At 41.9% G+C, this 20,494-nt stretch overlaps 1 protein-coding gene across 1 annotated transcript in view; it reads left to right on the top strand.

Moving 5' to 3' along the window:
* ADCY8 (adenylate cyclase 8) overlaps positions 1 to 20,494 on the top strand; it is a 182,148-nt gene that overhangs the window by 34,090 nt on the left and 127,564 nt on the right. Inside the window, exon 2 of the mRNA XM_050940609.1 lies at positions 12,269 to 12,418. Coding sequence (XP_050796566.1) covers positions 12,269 to 12,418 — 150 coding nt within the window. The remainder of the gene's footprint in view (positions 1 to 12,268; positions 12,419 to 20,494) is intronic.

Here is a 20,494-nt window from a genome sequence, read left to right as displayed (position 1 = left end):
AAACAGTCCCTGATGTCTTGTCACTTTAGCATTTTTATGAAAAGACAGACTTGTCAAAACTCCAGAAATATGTACTTTTGCTAGGGTTATGCCTAAATACAAGACTAGCTCAAAATGAGTTAGCGGTGATTTGCTGAAAATGGCTTGGCATTTAGGGATGCTCAGTGGCACTATCAGGGTTATATTTTAGCTTGCCTGCCTCAATGCATCACTCAGGTTGTGTCGCTTGCTGTCGCTTTGTGGCTGATAGGACATGATTTGCCTTCCAGACCTAATGTATGGGCAGTGTATTGCAAATGCCCTGCCTTAAGTGGACAGCTACTCTGCTAAATTGCATGTTTCGAGTTACCTATGAACAATTTGCGCTAATGTTTAATTTTCTGCATTTCTGATAGATTCAATGGAAGAGCGAAAGAGGGAAATAGCCATGTTTTCATAACAGAATATTACACCTCTTGCTGTGAATATTAAAAACATTTCTGAATTTTGTTTTTGATCTAAAAACATGACAATTGACTTTATGTATATGTATCATTGTTCTGGGGGAAAATGTGCTTTTTTTCTAATCTGTCAACAACAATTAAAATGACCTGCCCTTGTGTTGCTTTTGTTTGCTTTTGCAATAGCCCAAAGAAGGAAAAAATGTCAGAGACCACCTGTTCTCAATGTAGATAATCAGGGTATGGTACAGATTTTGCATATGGATGGGTAGGCACAATCCCCTTTGGAACCTATGGCTGTAATGGACAGTCAAGGTTAGGCTGTGTTCCTGTGTATGAGAGGAGCTGAAGTACTTATATACACACTAAAACAATGAGAAGTCTGGTGGCACCTTAAAGACTAACAGATTTATTCGGGCATAAGCTTTCGTGGGTAAAGAAACCCACTTCTTCAGATACATGGAGTTAGTCTTCAAGGTGCCACTGGACTCCTCGTTGTTTTTGTGGATACAGAGTAACATGGCTACCCCACTGATACTGATATACACACCATGAACACTTGTATTTCTAGGAACCCACAACTTACCTGTTGACTAGCAGCACTGAGGTCAGAATTCCATAAGAACTCAGATCCCACATACACATCTAAATAAGGGCTGATTGGGTGCTGATCTCCTTTAGAAAAATCTGGCCATCAGGGGCACAACAGGGGCTGAGCTCCTGAAAATCTGTCCCTGAGCTCTTCTGAAAATTTTGCACTAAATTGTCATTTCCAGAAATTAAATTTCCAAGAGGTAATACCTGCACAAAATGATGGTACTTACACTTAACAATTCAGCAAAGAACCTCATTGGAACCATGAGGACATGTGTTTGCCTAAACTGAGCTGACTCAGAATCAAACCTCCCAATCTTATGATTATTATTATTATTATCAATTTGCATTTTGCAGTCCCTAAGAGGGTGAGATAGCTCAGTGGCTTAAGCATTGGCTTTCTAAACCTAGGATTGTGAGTTCAGTTCTTGAGAGGGCCACTTAGGGGTCTGGGGCAAAATCAGTACTTGGTCCTGCTAGTGAAGGCAGGAGGCTGGACTCAATGACCTGTCAGGGTCCCTCCCAGTTCTATGAGATAGGTATATCTCCATATTATATTATCTTAAGAACTCTAGTCATGGAACAGGACTCCATCATGCTTGACTCTGTACAAACACGCAACAAAAAGACTGTTCCTGCCCCAAAGAGCTTACAGTCTAAGTCTTATATCTGTAACAAGGGTCCTTTTTTCTCCCGCCTGCCCCTCGCTAGTATGTTATATCCTCATTCATCTCTCAAGTCCATCACTTACTTTGCAAACTCGTTGAGGCATCTAGAACAATTATGGGTGTACAATAACAGTCATTCTTTCCGTTAGTACCAATAGAACATGTAGTATAACTGTGGCCTGGATGATGCAGGGGATTAATAATGGTCTATGGAGCCTTTCCTCCTATGTCAAGTTAGTAAATCAAGCCTGGGTCAGTCTGTATTAACTGAAAGTTATGACAGCGGCACAGTGGCCTTTGCAAAACAAGTTGGTGGTCTCCATTCAGTTCCTGGTGGAGAGAGGTCCATAAGTTAAAAAGTAAATGCCACAGATATTAGTATTTGGCAGCATCCACTGAGAAGCCAAAACTGAAAGATCATGAAGAGTAATTTTGGCCTCTTAAGTGCTGATGCGTGCTTTTCAAAATCCATTGATCAGATGGGGATGGGACACTTGCATAGCCAACAGCTCCTGTTCTATCCAAAGCAGAGGAGTTCAGCCTCCATAGCTATCAGTCCAACACATCACAACTCCCACCATTAATTAATTAGTCTGAGCTATTATAAGTGATATTAAATGAACGTTGAATAATATCTCTCCTTACACTGAAGTAACCAAACCCCAGGTGAACTGCAAGAGGAGGGGGTAAATGAGACTTTGGAGACTATTTTATTAAAGAAAACAACTTTGTGGCAAACAGCTATTTTTAGTTTAATAACAAATGATTATTCAAAATGTTTCATCAAACCTAATTAACCAATAATAATTACTATAGCAACCACTGCTTTATATGGCACACACTGAAAACATTCTTAAAGAAACACAACAGCTTTCATTTCCACTGCTTACCTATCCCCGGTCAAAAACTTCTGTAATGCTCTGGTGGAACCAACCCAAACTTAAAATATGGTATAGGAAAAGAATAAAGTTATTACATGTGGAATTGCTTTTGGGAACATGTTGGACCTTCTGTCTCTTTACATTTTTCTCCTCATTTAAGAATGTTCTGTTGTAGTTTTATTTTGCAGTTGGTTTTATTTGGCCTCCAGAAGCAGTTTGGCTGTTGAACTGCTATTTTCTTCTGTTTGTTAATGTACCTCTTCTTCTACTCACAGTGCCACTCTGCTGTCTCAGTTCTGCTTCTAACAGACTTTTATCATCAGTTTCATTATGTACGTTAGAGCTTTGGGATCATGTGCTTTTGCAGAGCACTTTAGAGTATTTGGCTACGATACGGGATAAAATACTTTTGTTAAGGTATACCTGCATTGCTATAGAAGGTGTGATTTCAGATGGGGTAGGCATATCTGTACTAGCTTTAATTTAGCTAACTCAGTTAAAAATTGCAGTGAAGATGCAGCTGCACAGGCTTCAGCGCAGGCTGTGGAATCCTGAATATGTACTCATGTTGCTAGCTTGCACTGCGGTCTCTGTCACTGTCTCATTACTGCTATTTTAAGCTTCCTTAGCTAGATTAAATCGGGCATGGATTTGCCTGTCTGAGGTGCAGTCACACCTCTGATTGCAGTGTAGACGAAGAGCTTCAATTCTCCTCTGGTTTTCAAAATTCTTCACAGACTTTGTCAACTTTCTCTCTCTAATCTCGGATCTATTCTATCTCTCCCTTCTCCTTCTCCTCTCTATGTTCTCCAAGTGACTCTCAACTAGAGTTGGTTGAACTATTCATTATGAAGAATCAGCAAAGAATCCTGTGGCACCTTATAGACTAACAGATGTTTTGGAGCATGAGCTTTCGTGGGTGAATACCCACTTCGTCAGATGCATGCATCTGTAAAAGCAGCAAAGAATCCTGTGGCACCTTATAGACTAACAGATGTTTTGGAGCATGAGCTTTCGTGGGTGAATACCCACTTCGTCAGATGCATGCTCATGCTCCAAAACATCTGTTAGTCTATAAGGTGCCACAGGATTCTTTGCATGCATGCATCTGTTAGTCTATAAGGTGCCACAGGATTCTTTGCATGCATGCATCTGACAAAGTGGGTATTCACCCACGAAAGCTCATGCTCCAAAACATCTGTTAGTCTATAAGGTGCCACAGGATTCTTTGCTGCTTTTACAGATCCAGACTAACACGGCTACCCCTCTGATTATGAAGAATGTTTGTCACCTATCCACCCGCCTCTTGTTGGTTAGCTAATCACTAACCAACTGATTCTCGTAATTTTCATAACGCATTTATAAATATTCACCAGAAACTTTGAATCAATCATTTTCAGATGATGAGCTCCTTGGAGAGTGTTCTCTTTGATTATGGGCTATTCATTTATTGCTTATCCGCCCGCTTGGATGCCTGAATCTTTTCAAACAAGAGAATAATGAATAGCAAAAAAGCAAACAAAACATGTTCTGGTTGGAAATTTTGGATGCAACATTACTCGTGCTAAAACTTTCAGGATTCACAAACTTTTCTGTTTGGACCTGCCAGTTGTCCAAATAATGGATTACTCTACCCTGCAAATGAAGTCAAATCGAAGCAAGTGCTTTTATTTGCAGATATAGCCACAAGTCAGTGTAGTGACTCTTGGATCAGCTCTGTTTTCAGTAGCTAGGAACTACTTTCCCACCTGTGCCATTTTGAAGTTTCTTCTTCTTTCTGAACCATTGATTCACTCTCTCTATCTCTCTTCAGATCAGCCCCTCCTCTGTCTTTTGCCTGTGGTTGTGATTAATTCAGCTCTAACCCACAAATCTGCTGGCATACCCCACTGTCCTATTAATGAATATTCCCTTTTTCCGTTCTCTTTATTCAGTGTAGTTCCTTCTTTGACTAACACTTTCTCCAACTGTGTTTGAATTGCTCTTCAGCTGAGATCTGCTGCTCCCAAATATATTCCAAACGTTATCGGGTTTCATTTCTTTTAACAGAGCACTTTGAGATACTCTGCCTGACAGGCACCAGACTAAAATGAATTTAATTGAAGCATTGTCCACTTTCATAACTAAACTTACCTTGTGTGTTTGACTTGGCTTGCTCACATTGCATTGCCTTTGTTTTTATATTGACTTTGTAAAGTGCCCCCGAGGTGCCTGCGGGAAGGACATTTTATAAATGTAAATTTCATTTGATTTGACAAGAGACTTCTTTGTGAATCAAGCTCTTAATTATCTCCTGAGTGATAGAGGGCTGTTAGATTTATAGGAAGTAGAGATATGGAGAGTAAAAATTATAACAGTAGTTCTACTTACCCGTGGATACCTTAGCATAACCTTCTTTATTCATCCACCCTTGTTATGAGACTCCCACACAGTGGAAGTAGCTCTGATTTTGCAGTAATGATGTCTCCCCAACCATTGCATTGATGGACACTTTCTTGTTTGCAGTTATACAATATCTAATATGCAGATCTTCCCGTAGCATAATTTTACGTCTACCAGCACTGTACATGGTTTTTATGTCACTTTATAGCCCAGCTGCATCTGTTTATCCAAAGGCTGTGGAAGACACAAGAAGGGTTAAGGGACTCTTAACTGATCTGAAAAGTTTTTCTTTTTCTTAACCCTCTCATTCCTACTGTGTTGGTATCTATTGTCTCCAGTACAGTAGAAAGGACATGGTGCGGTCCACAGCTTATAAAATCACAATTTGGCTTTGGCATATGGCCAGATTATTCAGTGGAAATCTCACAGGCCTTTTGGTACCAGCCATGTTGTGTGGGTGGTAGAGGCGCTAACAGTGAAAGACTCAAGTCTTTTTTTACAAGACCCAGATTCTTCCACCCTTAATTGAGAAGTACCTTACTCTGCAAGTGGTTCTGTTGGTTTTAGTCAGGCTACTCTGTGTAAGGATGGCAGAAAGTGGCTCCAACTAAATAAGTCATTCCTTCACCTGTAACATGTTTTCTTTAATGCCCTTTGTCCAAAATTAGACCGTGCACTCATTGTACCTAATTGAAAGCCAGTCTACCACCCGTATTCTGTGAGCAGTTCCGCTGAAGTTGGTGGAACTAGTTATGAACTTAAGTATCAGTGAATAAGGGGCCAGAACTGGCCCTATCAGAACATACAGTTGAGCTACCAAAAACTAGACTAACTGTACTCTGCAAATCTGTAAGATGCTTGTCTGTGTAAGGTAAATTGGCCAACCCTTTTTAGAATGTGCATGTTGGGGACGAATGGGGTTGAACGCCAGGTTTCCAAATAAAGTTGATTCTTGATGTACTGAGGGATCAGTATTAGAGCTGGACAAAAATTTTCCGTTGAAACTGTGTTTTGATGGAAAATTGGGTTTTTGATTAAATGAAATTTCGTGTGGAAAATGTCTGCTCTCTGGATATTTTCAGTTTTTTCAATGAAAAACCAAACACCTGAAAGTCCAATATTTCATTTGAAAACCAAAATATTTTTGATTCTGAAATGCAGAATGTGGTGCCTCATAAGGGTTATAATTTGTGTGCCTCATGCCCTGTTGTCCGCAGCTCTGAGATGTAGTATCCCAGTGTCACAATGTTAGGGAAGTTAGAACCAGATTCTGTTAGCCTTCCTTCTTGAGTAGTTGCATTGGCTTCAGTGGGTTTCAGTGATCAAGGGTTTCAGGAGTTTCTGGCTCTTAGGAAATACTGTCATCTCAAAAAAAGGAAAATAATATACCCTTTATTGCAAAGTTTCCAACATCTACTTTGTTTGACTGTAGATTTCCCTGCATACACTAGAAAGAGAGTCCAGTTACGAGAGAGGTATCTGCTCTGGAACAAGACAAACTTGGAAAAGAAAACGAACACATTATCCAAGCATTTGAGGATTTAAATTCCATTGTAGCATACATAAAGCATTCAGTCAGAGTTTAAAGCAAAAGTGAAAGCAGTAGCAGATCCAGGAGGAAGCCCTCTGCAAAATCCAAATCTCTCCCATGATGGTCGTTACCCTCTATTCTATTTAAATCTATCCATTAATTATTATTAACAACACATTACCTCATTAATATACATAAAGTAACATTAAGAGGGCATGTGTTGCGTGTAGGAATCTGCTTGTGTAACACCAATGGGAGTGGCAGAGCTCCCTGCACACTGCACTGAAGGCAAATTTATTTTCAATAGTTCTCGCTCCCTTGTGCCACCTGAATGTTGCTACAGGATCAGAATCTTGCAGCTGAGAATTGCCCTGGCAGAGACAACTCCTACAACAACTGGTTCCCCAGCCACCAAGAGAGTGCAAGTCGGGAGAGGGAGGGACTGTAACAGAATTGGAACTGGTCTGTATTAATTTATGATTACCCTCGGTTACTGGGATTTTCACTGTACGTGTAATGATCTTGGGGTTCATTAGATAACAAACTAGTGAATGAGACAGGAATAAAACTTTAATAAAACAAACTGGAGAGCTTCTGTAGTGAGCTGCTGCACCCAGCCATGTGGTGTTCCCAACCCCTGCCTCCAGGGCACATCTCCAAATTCCTATATTCATAATACTGTCCCTTATGAAGGAGTACCTCCAGATTACAATTTTATACAAACCGCTAACAACTCTCTTATAACACATGCATTAAATTCTCAACCCATGTAGTACATTTCCATAAACCCATCAACTACCTTGAGAGGAGAGGTTACTAGAATATCACTCTAGCGTGGTCTTTACTGCTCACTTTCCTCAATTACCCCTTCTTCAGACGGGTTAGCAAGTCTGTGAATCTTTTAGGATGTTTAATCTCCTGCACTGATCTTCTCAGTATCAGCCTTTCATTAGCGTGTGAGTTGTTCTGTTGTTCCTTGACAGTTTCTCTTTTGTGCACTCACAATAAAGGATCAGTCAGATGGGAAATGCCAGAGTCCACAGCTACTGTCAAAGTGTTGGAACTTTCTGGGATTCCTCATAAATCCCTTTGATTATGTCGAAATGTGTCTCCCTGGTCCATCTGGATTATATAAAACCTTGGATGCAGCTGTTCTTTAATGGTACTCTTTGGCCCCATATATTAGAGGTGTGATTCCTAAGGCACAGTCTATCACCTGGGTTAAGAGATGGGAGACCTCGGGCCCTTTGTCAAAATAATATTTCTGCTTCCACTTCAGATTTTCTTTCATCGTCCATATGAGTTCATTGTTTCAGCAGGTTATCAGTAATTGGTAAATTAGATCTGATTCTTCTTCCCACTAACAGCTGAGCTGGAGAAAAGCCATTCTCCAGGGGTGTACTTCAGTAAACCAGTAAGGTTTTATACAAATCACCCCCACTGTCAAAAGTCTTTTTCATAAGACTCTTTACTGTCCTTATAGAGCTTTCCACAAGACCTTTTGACAGGGGGTAATTTGGATTTGATGTTTTGTGATGAAAATCCCAGTCTATGGCAAATTGCCTAAACTTTGCACTGGAAAAATTGTGGCACATTATCACTAAAGACTTCAATTGGAATTCCACATCTAGAGAAGGTTCTCTTCATGCCAGCTATCACTAGGGTGACCAGATGTCCCCATTTTATAGGGACAGTCCCAATTTTTGGGTCTTTTTCTTATAAAGGCTTCTATTACCCCTGACTCCCTGTCCTGATTTTTCACACTTGCTGTCTGGTCACCAGGGACGGCTCCAGGCATCAGTGCAGCAAGCATGTGGCTGGGGTGGCAAGCCGCGGGGGGCTGCGTGCCGGTTGCCATGAGGGCAGGAGTCAGGCAGCCTTCAGTGGCATGACTGTGGGAGATCCACTGGTTCCGCGGCTTCAGCGGTAATTCGGTGGCGGGTATGCAGAAGGCGCAGGACCGGCAGATCACCCGCAGAAACGCTACTGAATCCGTGCCGCTGAAGGCCACCTGACTGCCGTATTTGGGGCAGCAAAAAGCATAGACCTGACCCCGTTGGTCGCCCTAGCTATCACTGACTTACTGTTAGTACTATGCAGTATGCAAATTTATGGATACAGAGAATAAATAATCTGTGACTATTAAATAATCCTTTGATTGCCAGGTAAACAAGTCAGTGCTGACCTTCTCCTAAGAGCTTTGTGGAGCAGGATGCACTTAACTTTTCTGCATTTGGTAGCTACAGCATTTTGCTAAATGATTTCTCCCCCCTCCCATTTATGACAGAGTTTCCCAAAGCCATCACAGTTTGGGGCCATGCTGTGATCCATCTGTGCTCAGTCTTCCCCCTCACAGTGGTTTTCATACTGAGTGGTTCCACTCTTTGATTTGACCTATTGTGGCTATGTTCTTTTGTACTTAGAACATGGATAACTCCTTCTGGTGAATTTAGTTCTTTGGCTTGTGCTTTCACAGTTTCTGCATATCTGGAGAGCTTTTTCTAATGTTAAGTCTCCTTCACAGAGCCATTTCTCTCTTAACACATTGTCTTTAATGCCACAAATGTTTCTCTCTGACCAGAGAGTCTGTCAGCTCACTAAAGTCACAGGTTTTACTGAGTTTCCTTTATTCTGTGACATATTGATCAATGGTGTTATCAGTTGTTTGCATGCATGTAAAAAAATGTTTCTCTCTCAAAGATTTCATTCCTTTTTGGCATGCAATGTTCCTCAAATTTAGTCAGTTAGTATTTTATTTAACTTCATGCTTCCACCTTCTTCAAGCTTAAAATTATTATAAATATCCAGTGCATTCTCCCCAGCAACATGCAAAAAGATAGATGATTTCACTTGATCATTTTTCTCCTCTACCCCTATGGCAGTTAAATGTAATTCAAATCTCTGTTTGAATTTTTTCCAGTTCTCTGCAACATTGCCTGACAATTGCAGACAGGAAAGAGGTTGCAACACATCCATTTTTGTCTTTTTTCCCTGCTTTCTTAAGCTAGTCAAGCTACTACTGTGCTCACCAAATACATGCAAAAGCCTCCATGCCTGGTGCTCCACATGCTTCTCCGGTGCTTCCCTTTGTCTCTTGTTTTTAGTTGCAAACATAGGAATTAACTTCAAAATGACTGCAGTTTCCTTCTCATTGAGCACTTCTGACACCATGTAACCATCTTTGGGTTCATTAAATAACAAACCAGTGAATGAGAAAGGAACAAAACTTGAATAAAACAAACTGGAGAGCTTCTGTAGTGAGCTGCTGCACCCAGCCATGCAGTGTTCCGAACCCCCGCCTCCAGGGCACGTCTCCAAAATCCTATGATCCTAATACTGGCTCTTATGAGGAAGTATCTCAAAACTGAAACCTTCTACAACATATCTACAGTATGGATCCATCGGTTTAGTTTAATTGGGGGGGCTATAAGGAAAAACAAAGAGGAAGGTAAAGGAATGGCTCAGGATAAACTCAATTAAGGGATGTTAAGAGATAATGCCAAGATGGGAATATATATGGGAACAAGAGGTTTAAAGGACTGTAGCAGTTTAAAGAGGGACACTCTCTCAAGAAAAGGGGGAAGTTATTTAGGTAAACTAGATGAAAACACAGGCACCTGTTACGGGTGACTGAAAAATGTAGGCCTGCCTAGGTTATCATCGGAGGATTATAGAATCATAGAAATGTAGAGCTGGACGGGACCTCCAGAGGTAACTAGTCCAGCCCCCTATACTGAGAAAGGACCAAGTAAACCTAGACCATCCTGACAAGTGTTTGTCTAACTTGTTCTTAAAAACCTCTACAACCTGCCTTGGAAATGTAGTGCATTGCTGAACTATCTTTATAGTTAGAAAGTTTTTCCTAATATTTAACCTAAATCTCCCTTGCTGCAGATTAGGCACATTACTTCTTGTCCTGCATCCAGTGGACACCGAGAACAACTCTTCACCATCCTCTTTATAACAGCTCTTAACATATTTGAAGACCATTATCAGGTCTGTCACCCTCCTCCCCCACACAGTCTTTTTTTTTTTTCAAGACATGCCCAGTTTTTTTAACCATCCTTCATCGGTCATGTTTTCTACACTTTTTATCATTTTTGTTGCTCTCCTCTGGACTCTCTCCAATTTGTCCACATCTTCCTTAAGTGTGGCTTCTAAAACTGTACATAGTATTCCACCTCTGGTCTCAGCAATGCTAAGGAGGATGTTACAATTACCTGCTTACGTATAATACTCCTGTTAATATACCCCAGAGAGATAATAGCCGTTCTCAACTACAACACATGGTTGATTCATATTCAGTTTTTTATCCACTATGCCCCCCCAGATCCTCTTCAGCAGTACCACTGCCTACCCAATTATTCTACATTTTGTAATGGTGCATTTGATTTTTCCTTCCTAAGGGTTTGTCTACACCGGCAATTTACAGCGCTGCAACTTTCGCACTCAGGGCTGTGAAAAAACACACTCCTGAGCACAACAAGTTTCAGCGCTGCAAAGCGCCAGTGTAGACAGTGCACCAGCGCTGGGGGCCACACTCGTAGCTACGCCCCTCGTGGAGGTGGATTTTTCAGAGTGCTGGGAGAGCTCTCTGCCAGTGCTCTGCCGCGACCACGCAAGCCATGTTAAAGCACTGCCACAGCAGCGCGTTAGCATTGCCAGTGTAGACTAGACTTAAGTGAAGTATTTTGCACTTTTCTTTATTGAATTTCATCTTGTTGATTTCAGACCAAATCTCCTTTTTTTCAAGGTCATTGCAAATTCTAATCCTGTCCTTCAAGGTGCTCTGAATCCCTTCCAGCTTGGTGTTATCTTCAAATTTTATAAGCATACTCTGCTCTCCATTATCCAAGTCGTTAGTAAAACTATTGAATAGGACCAGACCTACGAGTTTGGTTTGTGAAGGTCTGGGGGAAAGTGAGACAACAAGCAGAATCAGAGTGATTTTGTAAATTGTGCTCGCAGGGCAAAATCTCCAGCTAGTGTAAATCAGCATAGCTCGGTTAAAGACAAATTCATAGCCACTGAGGCACTATTCCATAAAGTTTATTTTAGCTTGGGGCATGCCTGGGGGGGAGAAAAGGAAGAAGCCGGGATGCCCCTTCTTCCACTAGCACAAAGTGTGTAGTTCGCAGTTATAGGAGAGGAGAATGTTTTCGTAGCCTTTATATGTGGGAGGGATGAAGTGAGACCTCTGTTTATACCACAGCCATGTTGCAAGTATTTGTTTAGGCTTTGGGTTTGTGTTTTGGGTTTTTTGTTATTCAGAAATATGCGTGCCAGTTCGTTGTCATCAGCTGATAATGAGGTTGTTTCAAGTGTCAATAATATTAATACAGTAACAACAATAATTCATAATTAAATGGATACGCTGTCCTTGTGTCGTTCTTTTTTATGTGGCTCACTTCTCACACAAAGCTATGAAGCGCATCACAAAGCTGCTTTTACGGACGGGGCCACAGAAAAATATATTCTGAATTGTGTTTGTAACCACACTTGACTAGCGCTTTGTGAGTCAGCTCTTGGATGCATCATTCGTGGTTCAACTAGAGTTTAATGCCCCCCAAATATTGCATATTTCTTCCTGCAGGCAGAGTATGTTTCATATGTTTGACACCTTTAATTAAGATCCAAGAGACTTTTTTCTGCTAACTTTCTTAACTGTTTAGTTTTACAGCCTACATGACTTTTAAGCAGTCTTTTTCCTTTTTAAATGGATATTTTTGTCTCATTCGTCTGATCAAAGTCCTGTTTTCTTGTCTATTTCAGATAGCGGCTCAGGCAGTGTTATTTATGTGTATGAATACAGCGGGAATCTTCATTAGCTACCTATCAGACAGAGCTCAGCGCCAAGCCTTCTTAGAGACCAGAAGATGCGTAGAAGCAAGACTGAGGCTAGAGACGGAAAACCAGAGACAGGTATCCAGAGAAATGCTGCTACTGTCATATAAACTGGAGCTCATACATCGCTAGGACCAGATCCTCCTCTTACTTACATGCTTGTAACCTCTTGATGTGAATGGAATTATACTGGTTAAGTGAGGATCATACTCTATCGTTTGCTGTATTTTTCTGACATGACATCTCAAAGGCTTTCATCATGAAATCTCTTCCTTGCCTCATTTGTGCAGAGGAGCCTATCCGACACCCTTCTCCTGCTCCACCCCTCATTCTGCCTCCTGGATGTATCAGTTAAACTCACTTTGCACCCACCAAGGGATAAATCAATGCAATTATTCTGCATTGCCATTTAAATTAGTTTTAGGGCCAATATGCATTCAACATATAAATTATGTTGCCATTTATTTCACTAATGAAATTAGCCTAATGATTTTCTTATGTATGTAAATAGTTTTCTCCTTCATATTTCCTTCCTTTTTTGCCAAACTTACATTAAGAGATCCAGAAGTTGTGCAATGTTCTTGACACTCATCTCTGCAGTATCCTGCCTAGGATTACTGTACATCTGGGTTTTCCGAGACATTGCTTCATTTTTGAGGCTCTGTCCTCTGTTGGGCAGATTTTTCAAATAACAGGAAATGTCTGGAATTTTTGCAGAGAAGACATTGCAGCTCAGAAAGATTGGTCTGCTTCCCAACTGGTCCCTCCCCTGCATCCACAGCTGATTGGTCATGCCCCTGCATCCACTGCTGTGGGATCCTGCTCATCCAGGCCTGGATCCCAGCTATGGGGAGGAGGCAGGATACCATAGAGAGGCACTGACTGACAGCTGTCGCTGCATCCTGGGCTTGCACCAGTCACCCTGCCACTGTGACAAGAAACAATACTGCGCCTCACATCTAGTGAGTAACCCTGTTGCAGGTACCCTCTCTAGCTCCCTCTCCCCATCTCCCCCCTCAGCATAAGGAGACCACCTTTTCAAATGGCAAAAGCGGGATACATGCAGGATCCTCACTCCACTCCATGGCCTTACCCTCTCCTCTCCTCTCCTCTTCCTGAGGCCTCACTGCCAGGACAGTCTGGAAGCCAGAGGCAGGCCATGGTGTGAGCTGCTCAGGGAGCCTGGGCTGCTGTGGGGTGACCCAGACCCTCCACCTGCTCTGGGTGGGGGGCCAGGTGCCCAAGAGCAGCCCCTGGCTCCTGTCCCACCACCCAGGTGCACTGCCCAGGGTAGGTGGAGGGTCTAGGGCTCCCAACGGTGGCCCAGGCTCCCCGGGTGGCTCTTACTACTGCCTAGCTCCGGCTTCTGGCCTGGCCAAGGGGGTGGGGCATCAGAGAGGAGAGAAAGAGGCAGGGACAGGGATTTGTGGTGAGTAAGGGGGGGTTAGTGCTTAAGCCGGGAAGAGCCTGGCACTACCTCTGAGCCTTGGGCAGGTGTGGAGCGGCACCAGTGGGGCATCCCGGACAAATACTGTCCCAGAGTCATTCAGCCCAAGACTGGGACTTAAACTCCGCATTGCAGGACTGTCCCACCCAATTTGGCTAGTAGACAAGACTGTCCCACCCACTGTACTCTTTTGGTAAACTTAAAATATGGTAATCCTGCCTGACCTCTGTCTTCCATAGTGCATTGTAACATACCCATCAGAATAATTTTTCAATGCACAAGGCAATTTCTGCTAAATCAAAATTTTCCTGAATTTTTTTGATTTTTCAATTGGGAAAATCAAATGATTAATTAGACACAGATGAGAATATTTTGTTTAGATAAACTGACTCAAAATGTTTCAAATCAGTTAATATCAAACTGCATTTCCCATCATGGCACGTTGCCTCAAGGGAACTCTCCCATGGCTTTGACTCCCTGCAGGACTACATTACTCATAATGCAACTGTGGCTACGTCTAGAGTACCCGCCTTATCGACGGGTTAAAATCGATTGCTCGGGGATCGATATATCGCATCTCCTCTAGACGCGATATATCGATCCCCGAGCGCGCTTATATCGATTCCGGAACTCCACCAACCCCAACGGAGTTGCGGAATCGACAGGGGGAGCCGCGGACATTGATCCCGTACAGTGAGGATGGGTGAGTAATCCGATCTTAGATATTCGACTTCAGCTACGTTATTCACGTAGCTGAAGTTGCGTATCTAAGATCGATTTCCCCCCGTAGTGAAGACCAGCCCTCAGATTCAAGTCTGACCAAGCTTAGTCACATGACTTCTAGTGCATGATGGGAGATGTAGTTTGTCCAGGGAGCCTGGCCCATGGAGGTGAGTGGTGAACAGTAACTCTCGGGAGGCACTGGTCCACAACTGGGAAATGCAATTTAATGTTGAAGTTTCTCAAAACAAAATATGCCGCATCAGTTTAAAAACCAGACTGAAACATTCTGATTTCAAGAATGTCAAAATACTGTGTTTTGACTGAAAGTGTCAAAACAAAATATTTCAATATTTCTGCATCAAATCTTTTGGAATATTTTGTTCCATGAAAAATTTTGATATTTCAGCTTTTTGCCTCAATCTGGGATAAACACAGATGTTGAAATACTGGAATTTCCTGTGTGATGGAAATTCTGCCTTTTGCTCAGCCCTGCCCTGTAGATACATGCTTATTTCTTTTATTTCTGAGAATTTAAGGTCATTTTAAGGTGGGGATGTGTAGAGAGGTGAAGCAAAGAACTGCACTAAATATGTAACAAAAATAACTGCCATAAGTTACCATATTAGTATGTTCTCTTCTTTAGTTGTCATCAGAATTATCCAATGAGTCCCTCATTAGCATAGAAAACTCTTGATTTACTAGGGCCGTATGCCCTGCTTATACTGCATTTGGTTTTATTTCACCCCATTCACGTAAACTGGTTAAAGATATGCATATCTTTGTGGTATGTTAGCCATGCTTAACTCTTCTGGTTTCTGTAACCCTAGGGTTCCCTTTCATCGGAGTGAATGGGGTGGTTAAAAGGGAGATATTTTTAGTTGAAATTCTGCTCCCTTCTGTTCAATTCTTTACCACCAAACTCCCTCCCTCATTTAAAAAATCTCTGTCCTCCCACTCCCTATACCATGGGGTAAATTGTTCTTTGAGAAACATAAAGCCACCCTGTTTCAGAATAAAAATGTCATTATTAAACATAAATTTCATGTTCAGTAGCTACACAGTACACTATGGATCAGATTCTCTTTTGTGCTGTCAGCTGGACGACACAGTGGATTGGAGCACACAGGGATCCCATGATGTCTCCTTGATTCCATGGGTTGATCTGCACTGGTCCCAAGTAAGTTAGAGCAGCCTAGGAACTACTGGATACTACTCCAGATGGCAATGGCCCCCAAGGAACCTTAGAGCAGCTGGAGATTGCCAGAATACAGTAAACTCTGGCTGTGTCTCTCCCCTTCTCCTTCTTATGGGTAAAATGCAGAGGGTGATGCTGGGGTCAGCTGCATAGGAATGCAGTAGAAAAGCTAGTGTTCTATTGTTCACGAAAAGCATCTAGATCTAGAGCTTTAAACAAGGGACTGACTGCTTGTAAATTTTGAGTTCTAATCTTGATTCTGATATTGACTTGCTGCATGGCCTTGGGCACATCATCTATCTTTCTCTTTGTTTTCCCCATCTGTAAAATGGGGATTATAGTGCATATTTACCACACAGACATTAAGGGGCTGGTCCTACAAACACTTGTAATTATTTGTTCTTTGTGTTACTGTAGTGCCTTGGAGCCCTGGTCATAGACCAGGACCTCGTTGTACTAGGTGCTGTACAATTACAGAACAAGAAGACAGGTGCATGCCTCAGAGAGCTGACAATCTAAGTTTAAGACAAGAGACCACAGATGGATACCAACAGACAGATGGGAGAGTACAAGGAAACAGTGAGACAACATTAGCCAGCATGGTACAGACAGCATAAAGCCATTAAATGTTTTGGTGGCGTTTGGGGGATTTTGCAGTGATCATCTAATAAACACCTGTAGATCTATTAGAATACAAATGTTGGACTCGTGTTTTAATGGAGGAATGCAGGACTTGGTAGTATGTGCGTCTAGCTAAATTCCGCACAGAAATCTTGCCATTTCCCCTGCAAAAACAGTTTTGCTTATTTCTTTTGACTTTGCTAATCCTAGCTTGTTTTTATGGAATGTGGTGCGAATTCAAGCTGAAACTATTCAAGGTGAACTATCAAAACGATTCTTCTCTCTTTCCCTCCCCCACCCAAACGCACTGTGGTTTTTTTGGAGGTGATTCCATTTTTTCCATGCAGTTCTGAGCTGAAATTGAGCAGTTAAATGTGGTAACATTTGCTGCATATTATGTAATTCTTCTTATTCTACAGCAACACTTGTTCTCCTTGTCATTGGTATTTTTCATTATAGTGTGGGTCCCTTGCTTTTTTTCTTAATTGTTATCATTGGTTTTCTCAGCTGGGCACCATATTGTTCTGCAGCACTAAAATTGGCCAAATTCTATTCTCAGGTACATGGATGTATACTTGAAGTAACTCCACTGATCCATTGCTCGTAGCAAGATACATTAGCATAAATTCTAGACTCGTGATAAATTTACCCACTGCAAAGAAAGCAAATAACTATGGAAATGCAGAGTTTTATATATAGGATTATGAGTAAATTTTCAAAAGCCCCTAAGTGACTTAAGAGCATATTTTCAAAAGTGACTTAAGCATTTAGGTGCCTAAATCCCATTGACTTTCACTGAGACTTCAGGTAATATTTGCAATAAGAACATAAAAATGGTCATAATTGGTTGACCAATGGTCCATCTAGCCCAGTACCCTGTCTTCCGATAGTGGCTAATGCTAGGTGCTTCAGAGGGTACAAACAGAAGAGGGCAATTATTGAGTAATGCATCCCCTATTGTCCAGTCCCAGTATCTGGCAGTCAGTGGCTTAGGGACACCCAATGCATGAGGTTGCATCCCTGACCATCTTGTCTACTAGCCATTGACAGACCTATCCTCCATGAACTTAACTAGTTCTCTTTTTTTGAACCCGGTTATACTTCTGGACTTCACAGCATCTTGTGGCAACAAGTTCCACAGGTTGACTGTGTGTTGTGTGAAAAAAATACTTCCTTTTGTTTGTTTTAAACCTGCTGCTTATTAATTCCATCGGGTGATCCCTGGTTCCTATGTTATATAAAGGGGTAAATAACACTTCCTTATTCACTTTCTCCACACCATGATTTTATAGACTTCTATCATATCTCCCCTTAGTCATCTCTTTTCCAAGCTGTTTAGTCCCAGTCTTTTTAATCTTTCATCATATGGAAGCTGTTTCATAGCCCTAATCATTTTTGTTACCCTTCTCTGTACCCTTTCCAATTCTAATATAGCCTTTTTGAGGTGAGATAACCAGAACTGCATGCAGTTATCAAGGTGTGTGTGTACCATAGATTATGTAGTGACATTATGATATTTACAATCTTGTTATCTATCCCTTTCCTAATTGTTTCTAACATTGTTATCTTTTTTGACTGTCACTGCACATGGAGTGGATGTTTTCACAGAACTATCCAAAATGACTCCAAGATCTCATTCTTGAGTGGTAACAGCTAATTTAGACCCAATCATTTTGTATGTATGGTTGGGATTCTGTTTTCCAGTGTGCATTATTTGGCAATTATCAACATTGAATTACATCTGACATTTTGTTGCCCAGTCACCCAGTTTTGTGAGATCCAGTTGTAACTCTTCACAGTCTTCTTTGGACTTAACTATCTTTAGAAATTTTGTATCATCTGCAGACTTTGTCACCTCACTCTTTACCCCTTTTCTCAGATCATTAATGAATATTTTGAAGAGCTCTGGTCCCAGTACAGACCTGTGGAAAACCTGCTATTTACCTCTCTCCCCTGTAAACACTGACCATTTATTCTTATTCTTTATTTCATGTCTTTTTACCAATTAATGATCCATGGGAGGACCTTCCCCCTCTTATATCATATCAGTTTGTTTTTCCTAAGAACCATTATTGAAGGACCTTGTCAAAGGCTTTCTGAAAGTCCAGGTATACTATATCCACTGGATCACCCTTGTCTACATGCTTGTTGACCCCCTCAAAGAATTCCGATAGATTGGTGCATCATGATTCCCCTTTACAAAATCCATGTTGATACTTCCCAAACAAATCATGTTCATCTATGTGTCTTGACAATTCTATTCTTTACTATAATTTCAACCAATTTTCCTGGTACTAAAGTTAGACTTACCAACCTGTAACTGCCAGGATCACCTCTGGAGACTTTTAAAAAATTAGCATTGCATTAGCTTCGTCCTGTCATCTGGTACAGAGGCCGATTTAAGCAATAGTTTACATACCACAATTAATAGTGCTGCAATTTCATAGTTGAGTCCCTTCAGAAATCTTGGGTGAGTACCAACGGTCCTGGTGACTTGTTACTGTTTAATTTATCAGTTTGTTCAAAAACCTCCTGTACTGACACCTCAATCTGTGAGAGTTCCTCAGATTTGTTACCTAAAAAGAATGGCTTATGTGTGTAAATCTCACTCACGTAATCAGCCATGAAGTGCGATTCAAAGAATTCATCTAGCTTCTCCACAATGGCCTTGTCTTCATTGAGTGCTCCTTTTGCACCTCTATCGTCCAGTGACCTCATTGGTTGTTTGGCAGGCTTCCTGCTTCTGATGTACCTTTTTTTTTTTTTGCTGTTAGTTTTTATGTCTTTTCAAGTTCTTTTTTGGCCTGCCTAATTATGATTTGCCAGAGTTTATGTTCCTTTCAATAGCATCTAAGTGACTTAGGAGCCCAAGTCTCTTCCACAAAAGTTCCTAACTCACTAAAGGCCAGATTTGTAAATGTACGTAGGTGCGTAAAGATGCAGATAGCTGCCTAGAGGAATTTTTAAAAGGGCTGAGGTGCCTTACTCTTATTGGGAATTGGGCATCTAGGTGCTTTTGAAAATCTGACTGGGCACCTATCTACATCTTTTAGGCACCTAAATATCTTTAAAAATCTGACCCTTACCCTATACCAGATATGTGGATGGCAGTAGAGTTAAGTAGGGAGAATTTTTGCCACAGTTAATTGTGAGTGATATTGTGATGAGTCAGTAGCATACTTCCTTGGCATTCTTTCCACCTGTTTGCTAAACCACAAGAAACCTGGTCAACATGTGACAGAGAAATCCAAAGAAGAGGCTGTGGCCATGCTTTTCCCATTTTCACACAGAAATCAAATTTGAGTTTACAGCTTGGTTTTGGTTAAGATCTAAAACCTTTGACAGTCGGACTGAAAAAGTGAAACATCACTAGTGAAGACTCCCGAACAGGAATATTGAATATGGAAAAAACAAAAGATGAGGTAACACAGCTGAGACAACTTGTTGTGAAGCAGTGGGCAAGTGGATTTTAACTCTTACCAATATGCATAGGTGACTTATGGGAAGGACACAAAGGGGACACCAGCTAAAGGGGAGTATGTGACCTCCCCCTGTGCCCCTCACGTTCCCACCCGTGACTCCTCCCCACCCCCATCCCGGGGCCCCCACGCTCTCCCCATCTCCTCCCCATCCCACGTTATTTGGGTGGGGGCTTTGTCCTCCCACTGCACCAGATTCTAATTTCAGTGGATACCGATTTCAGAACCGCAGGCCTCTCCTGGGAACCGCAGTGGCAAAAGGAGCAGGATTGTACCGCCCCCAGTCCCACCTCTAGCCCTGTCCTCCAGTGGGGCTTTACAGACCCCGGACAGGAGACACAGCTGCGTGGAAGGGCTGGGGGCAGGGCTGGGGGCTGGTCCAGCCATGCTAGAGGAGCTGCCGGTGTGGGGCCGCCTGGCAGCCCCAAGTTCTGCTCCTTTCGCTGCTCCGGTTCCCAGGAGATCTCTACGGTATTCAGTGGATACAAAATATGGCTTTCCGGTACAGCATACTGGCAATAAATGTCTTGATGGTACAGCGAATCTGACCATACTGGCTTACTTGCACCACAGTTGTGAAGGCAATTGTATGTAGCAGGTTGATGATACTGGCCAGTATGTTAATTCATCCATGGAATGGTGAAACACACTCATCCACCTGGGCCTGAAAACTATGGATGTGTCAGACA

This window comes from Gopherus flavomarginatus, chromosome 2 (assembly GCF_025201925.1).
Source record: "Gopherus flavomarginatus isolate rGopFla2 chromosome 2, rGopFla2.mat.asm, whole genome shotgun sequence".
NCBI classification, from domain to species: domain Eukaryota; kingdom Metazoa; phylum Chordata; order Testudines; family Testudinidae; genus Gopherus; species Gopherus flavomarginatus.
This window is presented reverse-complemented; position numbering and strand designations above follow the sequence as displayed.